This window comes from Condylura cristata, unplaced genomic scaffold, assembly GCF_000260355.1.
Source record: "Condylura cristata isolate star-nosed mole 26May11 unplaced genomic scaffold, ConCri1.0 scaffold00017, whole genome shotgun sequence".
In the NCBI taxonomy this organism is placed as follows: Eukaryota; Metazoa; Chordata; class Mammalia; order Eulipotyphla; family Talpidae; genus Condylura; species Condylura cristata.
The window spans coordinates 15902868-15918936 of NW_004567118.1; the positions used below are offsets into that span (position 1 = coordinate 15902868).

General features: G+C 47.6%; 1 protein-coding gene across 2 annotated transcripts in view; it reads right to left on the reverse strand.

The window, feature by feature from the left end:
* Positions 1–7462: 7462 nt before the first annotated feature.
* The window catches only part of ACACA (acetyl-CoA carboxylase alpha), a 214492-nt gene continuing 205885 nt past the window's right edge, over positions 7463–16069 (reverse strand). For both annotated transcript variants that reach the window (XM_012726261.1, XM_012726260.1), the window contains 2 exons: positions 13444–13580; positions 7463–12082 (listed from right to left, as the gene is read on the reverse strand). In XM_012726261.1, coding sequence (XP_012581715.1) covers positions 11959–12082; positions 13444–13580 — 261 coding nt within the window. In that variant the 3' untranslated portion in view covers positions 7463–11958. The remainder of the gene's footprint in view (positions 12083–13443; positions 13581–16069) is intronic.

Consider the following 16069-nt stretch of genomic DNA (forward strand, 5'->3'; position numbering starts at 1 on the left):
GGGAGGCAGAAGTACACTGCTGAGGGGAGACAGAGAGGTCTGCTGCGCCATGTGGGTCACCTCTGTGGGGGGATCCATCTTGGGCAGTGGCTGCAGACGCTGCTAACCCAGTGCGCCCCCAGGGAGGGCCCTCAGTGGGAGTTTCAGCTTCCTTTACCCGTGTGAGAGACTCCACCTCCGGAAGGCACTTAGGCACAGGTGGTCTCGCTTCTCTCACAAGCTTCTCTAGGGAGCTGGCGCCAGCCCCACGCCACGGAGAGGCCGGAAGCGCCGGCTGCTGGGCACGGTGGGCCTGCAGGGAGCGCGCTGGGGGCCGTGTGGAAAGGTCACACAGGCAGGAGGCAGGCTGTTGGGGGTAGGGTAAGTGCACCCCAGCTCTTGCTGGTCATCGCTTTTTACCGCTTTGACACTGAAGTGCAATCGGCATAGCACAGACTCACCACTGCGCCAGCCTGCCAGCTCTGTTGAGTTGCTGCCACCACGCAGCCCACTTCCAGAGCCTTTTCCTCTGCTGGCTTGTCGTCCATTCCCACTCCCTCCCCAGGTGATACCTGTCTGCTCTCAGTAGCTGTAGGTTTGTCTTTCCTGAATGCCCCAAGTCCAGGCCCTGTGAGAGCTTCCTAGCTTCTTGGGCTGGTTGGGGCGCGGCTGTGGCCCCTGTCTTACCCCTCACCTGCCAACGCACCTGGGCGTTTCCAGACTGGGCTCTGTGTGTAAAACTGGCAGGAACAGTCACAGGTCTTTGAGGAGTGCTTCCTGGGTCCTGCGGTAAGTTTGCCTCTAAGAAATTGCCACGTGTGCTGAAAGTGGCTGGGCCACTTTATATTCCTCTCAGCAAGGCCCGAGGGTCTGGGTCCCCCTCACCCCATGAATACTTGCCATCTCCTTGTGCTGTGGCTGTGCTGAGTAGTGGCTGCTCCTTGGGGCTTTAATTTACATTTCCCTGATGACTAATGGTGTGGATCAGCTCTTCATGTGTTTATTAACCATTCATATCTTTTTTTTCAAGAAATGTCTATTCACATCTTTTGCTCATTTTCGAGTGAGTGGCAGGGGTTCTTTGTTCTGAATACAAACCTTTCATCAGAGATAGGAGTTGCAAACATTTTCTTCCCTTTTTTTGGCTAACCTTTACTTCCTTAATGCTACCCTTTGAGGCACATGCATTTTTAATTTTGATGGTCTGATATATTGTTTCTTTTCCTTTTGTGGACTGTATTTTGGGCACCATCTGAAAAGTCTTAGTTCAAAGTCACAAATATTTTCCCCAGTGTTTTCTTCCAGCAGTTTTGTGGATTTAGCTCTTAAATTTAGGTATCGTCTGTTCTGAGGTGAGAGTTTAAAAATCAAGTTTTATATATGCATAGCCAATTATCCCATAGTTTTTGTTGAAAAGGTTCTCTTCCCCCCAACCCCCTCCCACTGAATTGCCTTGACTCCTTGGTTGAAAATCAGTTGAGCATAAATGTAAGGATTATTTGTAGACTCTTGATTTTGTTCCATTCTGTTTGCCTACTTTTATGCCACGGAAAGCTTTGCCTCAGTTTATAAATCCGCATTTTAATCAAAACTGTTATTGATGATTCTGGGTTCTTTGCATTTCCATATATTAGAGTATATTTACTAATTTCTATAAAACTTCCTCCTGGGATTTTGACAGAGATTACATTGAATCTATAGACTAATTTGGGTCTTTCAATCCATGAACATGAAAAGTCCCTTTTATTGCTATTTCTATTTAATTTCAGCAGTTTTATATTCAGTACATATTTTGACTTTAATTTATTCCTAAGTACTTAATTGGTTTTGATACTATTGTCAACAAATGTCCTCTTAATTCTTTTTTGGGTTGTTCTTTGCTAATATATAAAAACATAATTTTTGCATGTAGACCTAGTACCCTGTGACTTTGCTAAATAGACGTTTGAGCCTTTCTTTGCGATCTATGAGTTTTTAATTTTTATTTAGCTTCTAGCACTCTGCAATACTGAGATGTGTCAAGGAGGCTATTCTTGCCCTTTCAGTGATCTTAGAAGGAAAACCACTTAGTCTTTCATCTCAAGTATGAGGTTACTCAAGGTTCTTTGTAGGTGCCATTTATCAGATTAGGATTCCTTTCTTTCATAGTTTGCTGTGAGTTTTTATCTGGAATGGGTGTTAAATTTTAGCAAATCCTTTTTCTGCATCTAGTAAGATCACGTATGTTATACCACATACACCTACACACACACTTTTTGTTTTTTATTTTTAACTTAGTTTATTCATCTTACACAAGTAAGTGAAGTCCTGTGGTATTTCTTTTCATTTAATAGAATCCCTTCCAGTTTCATCCATGTTGTTGCAAATGACAAGATTTTATCTCTTTTAATATCTGATTAGCATTCCTTGTATATCACAACTTCTAATTGTGATAAAACTGTACAATTTATTGCCAAGCATATTTTCACTGCTGTACAACAGATCTCCACCCATGACCCTTAAGCAACACCCCCCATTTCCCTCTCCCTCAGTCCCTGAAAACCACCCTTCTACATCCTCTTCCGTGAATTTGACGTCTTTAGATATCTCAGATAAATGAAATTATGGAACATTGTCTCCGTGACTGGCTTATTTTCCTTGCAGTGATGTCGCCAAGGTTTATGCATATGCTATAGCGTGTGATGGAGTTTCCTTCCTCTCGAGACTGAGTAATATTCCGTTACATGGATGAGTCACATTTTGGTTCTTCATCAGGCAATGGGTGTTTGGATTCCTTTCATATCTGGACTCGTTTGTTTAAAAAAGTCATCATAATGGGTGTGAACTGATATTTTTTGTTTGCATTTTTCTAAAGTTTAGTGATGTTGAGTATCTTTTCATATACTTCTGGCCATTTGTATATGATCCTTGGAGAACTATTCAAATTTCTTGCCCACTTTAATATCAGGCAATTTTCAATCTGTACACATTTATTCTGCACACTAACCTTTATTAGACATGTGATTTGCATTTACTATTTATTTGTAAGCTATTTTCTTAGTAGTTCTAGGGGTTGTAATATAATCCATTTCAGATGAATACAATAAATCTGAACTAGCTCAAAAACTTTTCCTTTTTGTAAGTATTATGTAGATTGTAGTTATTCTATAGATCCTACATTAGTGATAAAATTATTACTTTATGTAATCTTCAATCTACTACCAAAGGTTAAGAACACATCATACAATTCTTTATCATTCTTTTTTCCATTTCTTTGTAAAGTAAAAATATGTGGAATTCATTTCTTTGCAGCCTGAATAATTTCCTTTAATACTTCTTGTAATGAATTCTTTTTTTAATTTAGTTTATTTACTTATGCATATAGAACTGGGGTGCAGGCCAGAGGTGCGGGGTGGTGAGAGGATTCACCAGAGACAAAGTGGGGAGCAGAACAGGCAGATCGATGAAATACACTGCTGAGGGGAGCAGCGGGTGGATCAGGAGAGGTCGGCTGCACCATGTGGATCACCTCTGGGGCTGGGATTGAATCCACACTGAAGCGGCTGAATCCTAACCCATTGCATCACCAGGGAGGGCCCTATTCATCTCAGTTTTAAGGACAGTTTTTTTAAGATGTATGATTCTCAGTTGACTTTTTACTGTAGCACTTCAAAACTTGAGGTGTTAACGTAATGACTCAATGTATGTATATATTGTGAAATGATCACAATAAGTCTAGTTAATGCCACATATGGCTAGGTTTTTTTTCTGTGATGAGAACTTTATGTATATATATAATAGTTTATTTTTATATCATTTTGTGCATTTTTCCATCTCAGTTGTAATCCCTGGGGGCTTCCCATCACCAAATCACCCATGTGCCATCACCATAGTCCAGTGCATTTCCCTCCCCCCACTGCTTTTGATCCCATTCCCCACTCCACCCCCACAAATTGTCTCTGGTATACAGCTGTTCATCATTATCATTATTTTCTCACCTGTTCCGTAATATTCCTGCTATGAGAGAAACCACTGTGATGAGAACTTTTAAGAACCACTCTGCAACTTTCAAATATACAATACAGTATTAACTGTAGTTTCCGTGCCGTATGCTAAATCTTAATTATTTTATAATTAGAAGTTTGTAACTTTTGACTACCATCACCCATTTTGCCCACCCCCTACCTCTTCTGATAACTGCCAATCTGTTCTCTACATCTATGAATTTGGTTTTTGTTTAGTTTAAATAGTACATAGAGGGCCCTCCCTGGTGGTGCAATAGGTTAAAGCACAGCATTAAGAAGTTAAAGCCACTTCAGCATGAGTTCAATTCCCACTCCGGAGGTGACCACATGGTGTGGCAGACCTCTCCTGACCCACCTGCTGCTCCCCTCAGCAGTGTACTTCATTGATCTGCCTGTTCTGCTCCCTGCTCTGTCTTTGGTGAATCTTCTCACTGCCCCTCTACCTCTGGCCTGTACCCCAGTTCTGTATGCATAAATAAATAATTCTTTAAAAAAAGGTACATATAGGCCCTCCCTGGTGGCGCAGCGGGTTAAAGTACAGCACTGAGAAGCTAAAACCACTTCTGCATGAGTTCGATCCCCGCCTGCCCCGGAGGTGACCACATGGCGTGGCAGACCTCTCCTGACCTGCCCGCTGCTCCCCTCAGCAGTGTACTTCATAGATCTGCCTTTTTTCTCCCCACTCTGTCTCTGGTGAAGCCTCTCACCGCCCCTGAACCTCTGGCCTGTACCCCAGTTCTGTATGTACAAATAAAATAAATCTTAAAAAAAAAATAGGTACATATAAGTGAGGGTATATGGTGTTTTCTTTTTCTAATTTATTTCACTTAAAAAGATGACCTTAAGAGTCATCTATACTATTACAAATGGCAGTATTTCTTTTTTATGACTAATGGAATAACATTCCATTATGTGTCTATAAGCCCTGTTTGTTTATCCTTTGATGAACACTTAGGTTGTTTTTAAGAAGATCTTAACTATTTTAAACAATGCTGCAGTGAATATGGTATTGTTGATTCTTTGTTGTTTTATTTTCTTTGGATGAATATCCAGAAAATAGAATTGCTGAATAATATGGAAGGCCTATTTTTTATTGTTATTTGAGGAGGCTTAATACTATTTTTCACAGCAGCTGAACAAATTTGTATCTCCATCAAAAGTAGTTTCCCTTTTCTCCACAACCTTGCCAACACTTGTTATTTCTTGTCTTTTTTTTTTTTAAAGTAAATTCTTTTTTTTTTTAAAGTATTTATTTATGCATACAGAACTGGGGTACAGGACAGAGATGCAGGGGCTGTGAGAGAAGTCACCAGAGACAGAGTGGGGAGCAGAACAGGCAGATCGATGAGGTACACTGCTGAGGAGAGCAGTGGGCGGGTCAGGAGAGGTCTGCCGCGCCATGTGGATCTCCTCCGGGGCAGGCGGGAATCGAACTCATGCTGAAGTAGCTTAAGCTTCTTAGTGCAGTGCTTTAACCCACTGCGCCACCAGGGAGGGCCCATTTCTTGTCTTTTTTTATGATAGTAATTCCAGCAATTGTGAAGTGCTGTCTCATTGATTTGTATTTCTCTGATTAGTGATGTTGAGTACATTTTCATGCATTTGTTGGCCATCCCTATTTTTTTTTTTAATCTATGCAGGTCCTCTGACTATTTTTTAAAAAGATTTATGTATGCATACAAGAACTGAAGTGTAGGCCAGAGGTGTGTGTTAGGGGGGAGGGGTGAAAGGACTCACCAGAGACAGAGTGGGGAACAGAACAGGTAGGTCGAGTGAAACACACTGCTGAGGGGAGCAGTGGGCGAGACAGGAGAGGTCTGCTGCCCATGTGGGTCAGCTCCCTGGCTGGGGACCAAACTCAGGCTGCAGCGGCTGTGATAGCTTGATAGTGTGCCACCAGGGAGACCCTACTTCTACCATTTTTTAAATTGAATTGTCCTTTTGCTGCGGAATTGTCTTTATATATTTTGGATATTAATCCTGTATCAGCATATGACTTGCAATATTTTTTATCAACTTTGTATTTTCCCTTTTCATTTTGTTGATGGTTCCCTTTGCTATGATGCTTTTAAATATGATGCAGTTCTAGCTTTTTTGTTATTGTTGTTACCTTTACTTTTCATGTTCAATCCAAAAAAATCATCGCCAAGATCAATGTGGAGTTTATTGCCTATATTTTCTTGTGTGAGTTTTATGGCTTCAGTTTTTATGTGCAAGACTTTGATCTATTTTAAGTTGATTTTTGGCATATGGTGTAATACTGTGGTCAACTTTTTTCTACACCATTGTATTTGTAGCTCCTATGTTACACATTAATTGACCATGCAGTCATGTGTTACTTTATAATGAGGATACATTTCAAGAAATGTGTCATTAAGTGACTGTTGTATGAAAATCAGAGTGCAAATGCATATATCAAATGATATAACCCATTACACACCCATTGAGACCACCATTGTATTTATGATCATCTTTGATTGAAATATCATTAAGCAATGCATACATTTACATGTAGGGTTTTTTTTCTGGGATGTTCTATTGTACTTACTAATCAGACTGTTTTTAAACTAAATACAACACTATTTTGTTGACAATAGCTTTATTATATACTTCAAAATTAGGAAGGTGTGACTCCAGCTTTGTTCTTCTCATGATTGCTTTTGTTTTTTGGCATCTTTTGTGGTTCCATACAAATTTAGGATTGTTTATTCCACTTCTATGAAAGATGGCATTGGAATATTTGATAGGGATTACATTTAATCTGAGGGTTGCTTTGGGTAGTATAAATACTTTTAATATACTAATTATTCCAGTCCTTGTATGGGATGTTTCTAATTTATGTCATCATCAATTTCTTTAATTGATGTCTCATAGTTTTCAGTGTAGAGATCTTTTACTTCCTTGGTTAAATTTATCCCTGGGTATTCTATTCTTTTAGATGCAATCACAAATGATATTGTTTTTAGTTTCTCTTCCTAATATCTGATTGTTAGTATGTAGAAACAAAACTGATTTTTGGAAATTGATTTTTACATCCAGCTACTCGACTGAATTATTATACAAGTTTTTTAGTCGTCTTTATAGAGTTTTCTACATGTAATACATCTGCAAGTAGAAATTTTACCTCTTCCTCCGATTTGGATGCCTTTCTTTTTTCTTGCGGAGTTGCCTGACTAGAAGCTCCTGAGTTACATAAAAGAAGAGTGGGCATTCCTGTTCCTGATCTAGAGGAAAGGCTTTCAGTTTTACACCATTGAGTGTGACGTTAGCCACGGCTTGTCCTGTATGGCTTTTATTATGTTGAGGTATATTTCCACTATACCAGTCAGTTCCATGTTTTTTAGATTTCTTAAAGCCACACTGTCCCTGATAGTACATATTGTTTCGGTCTTAGGCCATTACGGCTGCTATAACAAGACATCACAGACTGAGAAGCTTGTAAAGAACAGAAATTTATTTTCTAATTTCTGGAAGTTTGATATTAGTGTGCCAGCTCAGACAGGTGAGGGCTCTTTCAGGTCATTGTGTCCTCACATGGTGGGGAGGGGAAAGGATCTATATTATCCTTTTTATAAGGCACTAGAATCCTGTTTATGAACATCCACCTTGTGACTGAAGCACCTCCCAGAGGTAGGCACAAATGCCTAGAGACTAGCCCTCTATCCTGCTCTCGCGGGGCGAGAACACACTGAGGAGGGCTCTACTGAGGAACACTCGCCTTCCGACGACAAGGAAGGGCATGGAGGACCCGCCAGACAGATTTTGCAACTAATGCCCTCACTTGGTCCATATTAACTATTAAGGTCTTTTTCCACGAAGCCACATGCGATCCTTGTTATCCACATTTCACCAAGTTGAGGTGTCAGGAGCATGCCCCTGGACAGGAGTGAGGGACGGGCTGTGGCTCCAGTGGCCAATTGGTTAGCGTGCGGTCCTTACAAGGAGTGAGGGGCCAGATATTTGGACCTAGCTCAGGCTTATTCCAGTAGCTGTGCTCGTTCAAGTGGCTATTGGAGGGACCTGCTGGTATTGACAAGAATTTGGTTAGCTTTTTCCAAATTTAGGGTTTGGATTTCCCTAGTTGCTCCTGTCTTGACTCCTCTCCCCACCGTCCCCCCCATCCTCACCATTTCTGATCATTCCAGATGGCGGGTTGTAGAATCACGATGTTGGGATCGAGGCCCATCAATCATCCCACTCTGAGTACTGGCCTGGGTCACCTCCTCACAGCTCCTAATGGGCGATTCCAGGTTCCCTCGGAACCGAGACTGTGCTTTCATCCTGCCCCTCCAATCACAGGGAACCCCATGTTTCAGAAGATCAAATTTCTAAGATACCACATGTATAAAGCAGACCTGGTATCAGTATTAACTTGGCGCTCCTGGCCAGCACCGTAGCTACCCACTTCCTGAGCCGGTAAATGTCATCCAAAGGCAAGGCATAGCGAATCTCTGCTGCCTGCCGAGGCATGAGTCTTATTCCCAAAGACTCTGTGCCCCTGGGAAGCCTGGGCGAGCCTCCCGGCTCAGGCACATCCACGAGCTCAGCTTGGAGCCAGCTCCTTGTCTGCGTCATCCTGCACCCTCAGGCTGCTTCCCAGACCTGACAGACCGCAGACCACTAAAGGCGCCCACGCTCCTGTCCAACACACCTCCTTCCAGCCTCAGTGTTCCAGCAGCTAGAACTCTCCATGCTCTGTTACTTTTTCAAATGTCATGGTCTCTCCTCCCCCAAGAGCCAGCTATGCTCCCACACGTCTAATGTCCCTGGATAACGTAGCAGAACTGGTGCCATGTGGGACACGCTGCCTCACTGGCCCAGCCGGAAACCTTCCTGCCAGCGGGCGTCAGCGCTTACTGTCTGCACTGTGGTCAGGACAGGCCAGGGGGTCACCCTAAGAAACCAGAGTTTAGGTGGGGGTGGCCTTCCAACCCAGACTCCTTAGGCATCACCACAGCCCGGCAGGGGCTGTGCGTGTCAGGAGGGCCGCAGGGATGGACACCTGCTTTGACACCATGTCCTGGGTCCAGGACTCGGTCCCAGAACCCTCACTATACAGTCTTCCCCTCTCACCCCAGAGAAACAGCAAAAGGACTTTCCTTTTGTTAGATAGAAGCCAGCACTCTGTACCAGGCCAGTGCCAGAGGCAGACTCTCCTGTCATTCATCTTGCCCACCCATGTTCCCCAGAGCTGGCAACAGGTGGGGCAGAGTAGGGGCCGCTTAAACTCACAGCTTGGGGCCCTTTCTCATCCGCCTGCAAGGGCCAGAGCCCCAGGCCTGTGCTAAGCCCTTCCCCAGAGCAGCAGCTGGGCAGAGCGCTCACTCCCCTGGATCCCAATCTTCTTCCTCCCCTTCCTGGGGCACCTAGCTTAGGGGGTTCAGATGGGTGTATTTGAAATGCAACCTTTCACTTCACTTTGGAAACAGCCGCCCTTTGCTTGGCTCGCAGAGGCCAGAGCTGCCTCGCTGCGGCCAACACCTTCCTTACACGTGCCGGGGCTGGCCTGTGTTCCTGCTGCAAGTACATGGACTCGGGAGAGCTTTCCCCTAGAAAGGGAAAGTGAGGGGAGACAGATCCTGGCTCCACTGCCCCTCTGCCTTTCTGTGCCTGAAGTTACTGTTCAAAATTCCTTAGGCTGCAGCTTCAGAGACTAAAACCTCTGAAGGTGTGGCTCAGCTGATGCCTGAAAATGGTTTGCTATCCACCTACTGGAGCCAGGCACCCCGCTGCCCACTAAGCGGGGCAAAGCTTGGCGCTCACTTGGAGACCACTCGGCCGCGGGGCGCTGCCCAGGGTGTGGCTGTCGCAGCGGCGTCCGGTGCCCATGGCTGGCTTTATTTTCTGGATGGGGGTTTGCCCAAAGCGGGCCGACGACAAGGTGGCTGGGCACGGCTGAAATGACAGTGACTCCTCTACAAATATGGAGGTTTATTTTAACAAAATGTGGAAAGAATACATTGGACTGAAGCTCTTTGCTCATCAGGGCCTGCGTCCATTGACTTCTCCATGAGACTCGTGGAGGCCGCTGCTTCGTGAGCAGCATGGACAGACCACACGGCCGGCTCAGCTCCAGCAAGCCCTGGTCGGCTGGTCCTTTCTGCGCCTCCTGCCTCAGTGCCTTGCACATGGAAGGGGCTGTGGGAATAGCAGGCGGCCTTCCTTCCTCCTTCCCGACTTCTCCTTAGGAAAAGCCGGGCCCTTGGCAAGCCGGTCAGCAAGGTGCCCTGGGGGTAGGCGTTACCGTCCAGCAGGGAGCCGCATTCAGGTGTCTTAATCGGGTGGCAGTGCAGCAGGAGGCTGAGCGAGCCATCTGCCTCTGCCGAAGACCAGCAAATACAGGCCAGGCCGAGGGGTACAGACCCGCCCTGGGGCGTGGGGGCCCCGCCCCGCCCTGCCCCTCCCCTGCCCGCTCTCCTCCACGGGTGCAGACGGGCAGCCAGGCCGAGGCTCCGAGGCAGTCAGAGTGAGCTGGCCACGCAGCACTGTCCCGTCCAGAACTGGCGAGGTCCTCTGTATGCCGTGCCCAGAGAAGGGGCACACGGATCCTCCTTGAGAAAAACTAGAGTTAAGGCTCCAACCTGCAGCTGGGACGGGCGAATCCACCCTGCCCCGAGGACTGAGCGGCCTTCTTCGCGGTCATTGGTGACAAGCCAATGAGTTGCTCTGCAGGAACTGGACTCTCAGAGCCCTGACCACTCCCACGCCTGTTCTAGGGACGCCAAGGGGGGGCTTGCGAGCTCTTTCCTTGAATAAACTACAGATACACCCCAGCTGCCCCCCATGAGGAGGCCCCAGTGAGCTTGGAAGATCGCAGCACCATGACAATGATAAATAATCTTAAGGTCACATGGATTTTGTGTTCCTGGAGGCCTCACACCCGGGAGGTCCGTTCCTGATGCCAGCACACAGCTGTCACCAAGGTTCCTTTCAGTGGCTGTGGGGAGACCTGTTGCCTGTGTACATTCTAGGAAAAACAAGACCCAAAGACGGGGGTGTCGGCAACTAGCCGAATGGTGACCAGTGACTCTGCAGGCACTGTGACCTCTTGTAGTGACCAAAGCCCCAGGCTTACGAGGAACGGCCTTCCAGGGCCGGTAACGGGAGACTGCCGGCTCCCTGGCTGGCACGAGTCACCAACGAGTCACCAGTTTCTGTCAGCAACAGGGAGGGCAGCTCCTCGGCTGCAGCCTAGCCGTCAGGACCCCTGGCAGAAGGCGGGGCCTTGCGGCTCCCAGCAGGGGCAAGAGCAGTGACATGCAGGGTACTGGGGGGTGGGGGTGGGGGAGGTTATACATGTTTCCATTTGTTCCAGTAGCACTCAGCCCCGTGGAGGCCTCCGAGGTGACCAGCAGTGACTCAGCCTGCATGTTTGGATGGTGGTTTTACCCCCGGGTGCTTGCAGAGGGTGCAGGTTTTGTGCTCATCTTTCTTCATGACCAGGTACTGGATGAGAGCAAAGTGTTTCCTGTGCTGAAGTGGGGGGGTGAAGAAACACTGCACTTGAAGCTTCCTCCCGAGATGGGAGCTGGGCCCAGCCCTCCTCTGCTGCCTATGGCTGCAGGCTCATGGGGCCAGGGGCGAGGCAGCTGCTGGCTGCGGGCAACAAGCCCCCTTCTCCCTGCTGGGACCAAGGGGCTGTGAGAAGGGGGGTGGGGGAGGAGGGGGCGCCTGCATTTGTGTTGTAAGACCTCATGGTACGTGCATGTACCCTTCATTGCCTTCTGGAGTCTGGCACTGGGGGAGATGACTGGAGTCCCAGCCAGATAATAAATACTGAGTGGAATAGAAGACTGGAGGGGACTTTGTGACCCCCCCCAACCTCAGTGTCACGCATGATCTGCAAATGTCTGGGGAGAAACAAACGCTACTGACTGCAGCGCTGGGTCTCCTGTGCCTTCTAATTAGTGTTCAGTCATTAAAGGCAGCTCTAGCCCTATGTCCGGGGCGGGGCAGGGTGGGCAGGAAGCTCCTCCTACGTCGATGGGGAGTCCATCGTGGAGAGGATTCGGACGACTTCTGCTCGCTGGGTGGGTGAGATGTGCTGGGTCATGTGGACGATGGAATCCATGGCAACCTCTGGATTGGCCTGGACCAAGCTGGAGGGGAAGATTTGGGATGCTGAAGGAGAGAGTGAGGCAGGTCCCTGCCAGCTAAACCTACTCAGTGCCCAGGACCGCTGTAGTCACCCTCTCACCTGACTTGTTTTTCTACATGAAAAAGCCCCTAGCAGCATGGTAGGTATGAGATGAACCTGAAGTAGCTCAGAAAGTTAGCAGGCAGATGGGCCTCCCTGGTTGGCCTAGGGGGTTAGGCTCAGCGCCATCACCATTGCGGCCTGAGTTCGAGCCCAGACCAGGGAGGTCAACACCATCCCTGGCGCAGCAGGCCTCTCCTGCCTGGCCGCTGCTCCCCTTAGTGGTGTATCTCAGTAAGTCTGTCTCACCCCTCTTTCCAGCTCCCCTTGTTCACCCCTCCCCTCACTCCCCCCCTCCCCTTGTTCACCCCTCCCCTCCCCCCCCCTGTTCCCCCCTCCCCTCCCATTCACTGATGATGATGATGAAGTAAGGGGAGGGGGAAGAAACTCATAGTAAGGGGGACTCATTGAGGCCCTGTCTGCTGCTGCTGCGTCTGCAGAAACATACTACATACTTTTTTCATACTTTTTTCATTCCCCAGTCTGTGATTCTGTGATTCTGTGATTGCCGAGGGTGCCTACAACTGCCACAACTTCCTCTTATAGGAGACAAAGGGGGAAAAAAAGCATACAAGGCAGAGGGCCTCCCTGGTTGGCGTAGGGGTTAAGCACAGCGCCATCACCACTGCAGCCTGAGTTCGAGCCCCAGCCAGGGAGCTGGGAGCTGCCGCGACCACGGTGGTGCAGACCTCTGTCTTGCCCGCTGTTCTATCTCTGGTGAGTCCTCTCTCTGGTGAGTCCTCTCTCCCCCCAAATTCCACCTACACCCAGGATCTCATATAAATATGCATTTTTTCAAATGTTTTTGAGAGGGCGCAAGTACACGCAGAAATAAGCAGATGTGGCACACTGGAATGAGAGGCACATCTGGATATGTTGTATATGTGGAAACATTGTGACCAGAGGATAAAGCCCCCCAGTAGTGCCCCCATCCCGACGTGCCTGGGACACAGCATGTAGTCAGCTTTGCGCACAGAACTGCTCTTCCAGTCAGAGGGTCTGCATTTGGAGCTAATAGCTGGGCACGATGAACTAAGCCTTCATCTACTTGAGATTACTAAGGGCCCCTGGGGACCAGTAGCTGAGGAAGAATTGTGCTTCAGGGCTCTATTTTCATCTGTGGGTCAACAACAGCAGTCTCAGACAGAAGGAGAGCACGAAGATCACATAGGCAGCATTATCTCATGATTTGTTCTTAAATTTTCATTCCAAAGAAGTGAGTCCCGCTGCTTCTACAGGGGAGTCCCCCACGGCAAGTCTCACCTGCGGATCTGCTTGAGGACATAGTCTCTGCTGATGTATTTGATGTTTTCCTCTATGACTGAGCGGACGCCATCGTCCTCTGTCAGCTGTTTCTCCAGCCACTCCACCAGGTCCTTGTTGTTGTCCCACACGTAGGCCTGCAGAGAGGTGGCTCTGGTCAGACCCCGGGGAACAGGCCCAGCTGACCACCTTGCCCTCTCTGTAGCTGCACTTCAAACATCTGTGACTCTGTTACTGTTGGTTTGAGAAGAGGAGCCAGGCCCCAGCTGCCCTCGCTGGCCTGTGATGTGAGATACACGCACGCTGGTTTACACCCTGTGACTTGGGTCCCAGCAGACTCCAGGTCTCTACTAGTCCTCAAAGGCTAAGAAAACTCCATCCCTGACAGCTTTGGGAGGGACAGTTTACAAGCCCAAAGTGTTTTTGGTGACCTGAGAGGGAAAGGTGGTAGTTGGGGGGTCTGCTTCTGGGGGACAGGGACACCCTGAGGTGTAATGCCCTCCCAGCCAGCCCCGGCAGAGTAGTAGCAGCTCAGGGACCCAAGGGTTGATCCATGGTCTTCCTCTAAGGCACAGAGGGGGGGTCTCAGGGCAGAGCCACCAGGTGCGAAACCTAACCCCCATTTTACTTTCCATGAGCGTATTCAGAAGGGTCAAGACGCTGTAACCCTGAAAGTCTCAACAAACCACCTCTCACCTCCCTCTTTTTCAAGATCATTTAGCTGAGTATTTCCAAGGTAGTTGACTACATAATAATTCAGGAGTGTGTTAGAAACCTAATAGCCTTCTCCTTGCTCTCTTCGCCTCTCATTTTCTTTACAAATCATTTAGGAATCGTTTTGTTAATGGTTTCCGGAAAACCAAGTACCACCATTAGGGCTCATTCATATTTATGTCATTTTGTTTGGGTAATTAAACACAAAGCTCGTCATTTAAAGGTGCGCTATCCTTCTCTGTTATCACTAACGAAGTCAAAGTCAGAATGACAATGAGTTTGGCGCTGTAATTTAATAGGTGGGTGCTTAGGGGCTCCCAGAGGCCTGAGACAAGCTCAGGAAGCCTGTGACCACAGATTCCACAGAGCCCCCCGCCCCCCAGGGCCCCATGCCACCTCCCAGGGGCAAAAAACACTGCACACTGTTTCCTAACTTTCTATTTTTGTGTGTTTAAAAATAATGGTTTCTCATTAGATGCTCACCCCCACGCGCCCCCCTTCCCCCTCAGCTGGTGAGCTGGCTGTGACTGGGTACTTATTATTGCCATGTAATCGACTCGCACATCTTCTAACAATTCTTAAGGAGTCCTTCACAGTTGAAGGATTGAGGGCCAGTAATGCACCTTTCATAAGTCTGTCAGACTCTCTTCCTGGACCTAAGGTTGGCCAATGCTGTGTAACTACCTATAAAAAGACGAGCCCCTCCCCTTCCCCCCGAAGGCCCCCGAGGCGGGAGTGGCCAGCCCTGTGAACCTGAGCCCACCTCCATCCCTCCACCCAGGTCTGAACTGCTGACAACTGAGGCTAAATGGTGGGTGGCCTGGTCTGCTCTTAGGGCGTGCTCAGCCGTCATTGCTGGGCTGGGGTGCTGTGTGCCCTAGGTGCGCTTGTCTGAACTGGACAGGTGTGTGCACCTGGACTCAGCATGCCCTGGGCCCTGGCTCCCGTCCCCACTACTGATGATGCAGACTTCCGCTCATTTATGAAGATTTGGATGGGGGATAAACTAAAACAATGAATGTTTCTTGGGTTTCAGAATGGGGGAAAAAAAAACAAGAAACACTAGATTTACCCAAGAATCCCAAAGCCTTTAGTTTAGGAGAATATTTAATACTCTTATTAATCATTTTTAATCCGTTTGCTTTTAATTAAGAAACAGCATGATGCTTCCCTATCAACATATGCCAGGGAGCAGATTAATTGTGGCTTAAGATAACTCTCCTTGATTGGAGTAGTGTATTAGCTAACGAGATGCCTGCTTCTAACGGCGCTCACACACTACACGGGAAAGCCGGCTGCCCTCTAGAGAAAACTACTCTGCCTCCCCTCCTGCAGCCACAGAATATGCTAGGTGTTTAAGCCAAACATTAAAGTTCCCAGGTAGGATTAGAGCAACACATTCCAAGTTTGGGAGTTGCTCCAAAGTTTCCCTTTTGAAAATATGTGGTCCCTAACAAGAAAGAGATGCTGTTTGCTCAAACTACACTTGGATGACAACCCTAAGCCAAAAAAAGTTTAATCGCAGAGCAGAGCACCAAAGAAGAGGGGCTGACTGTTCTCAGCAAGAGTAAGTAGACAGACTCACTCCCCACAGAGCCACAGGCATTTCAGACCTGGGGTGGGGGTGGGGGGGCGCGTCATCTGCTCCGTCTGCCCTCACAGAACAGAACTGCACGGCTCATCTTTCCAGCCACCTGCAACAATGAGCCAGCCCTATTCTCACCAAAAAGCCATTACCATTTCCCTCTAGAAGATGTTGAAAATGCGACTGATTATTCCCAGAGTTCTATGGGCATTTATTTTAAGCAGGTGTGAAATGTCTTCTTCATGACGGCCCAGGCCACATGTCACCTGCCCACATGTGCTCCAGTCCGAACACTTTAACACCAATACAGAATCAATAATGAGACAT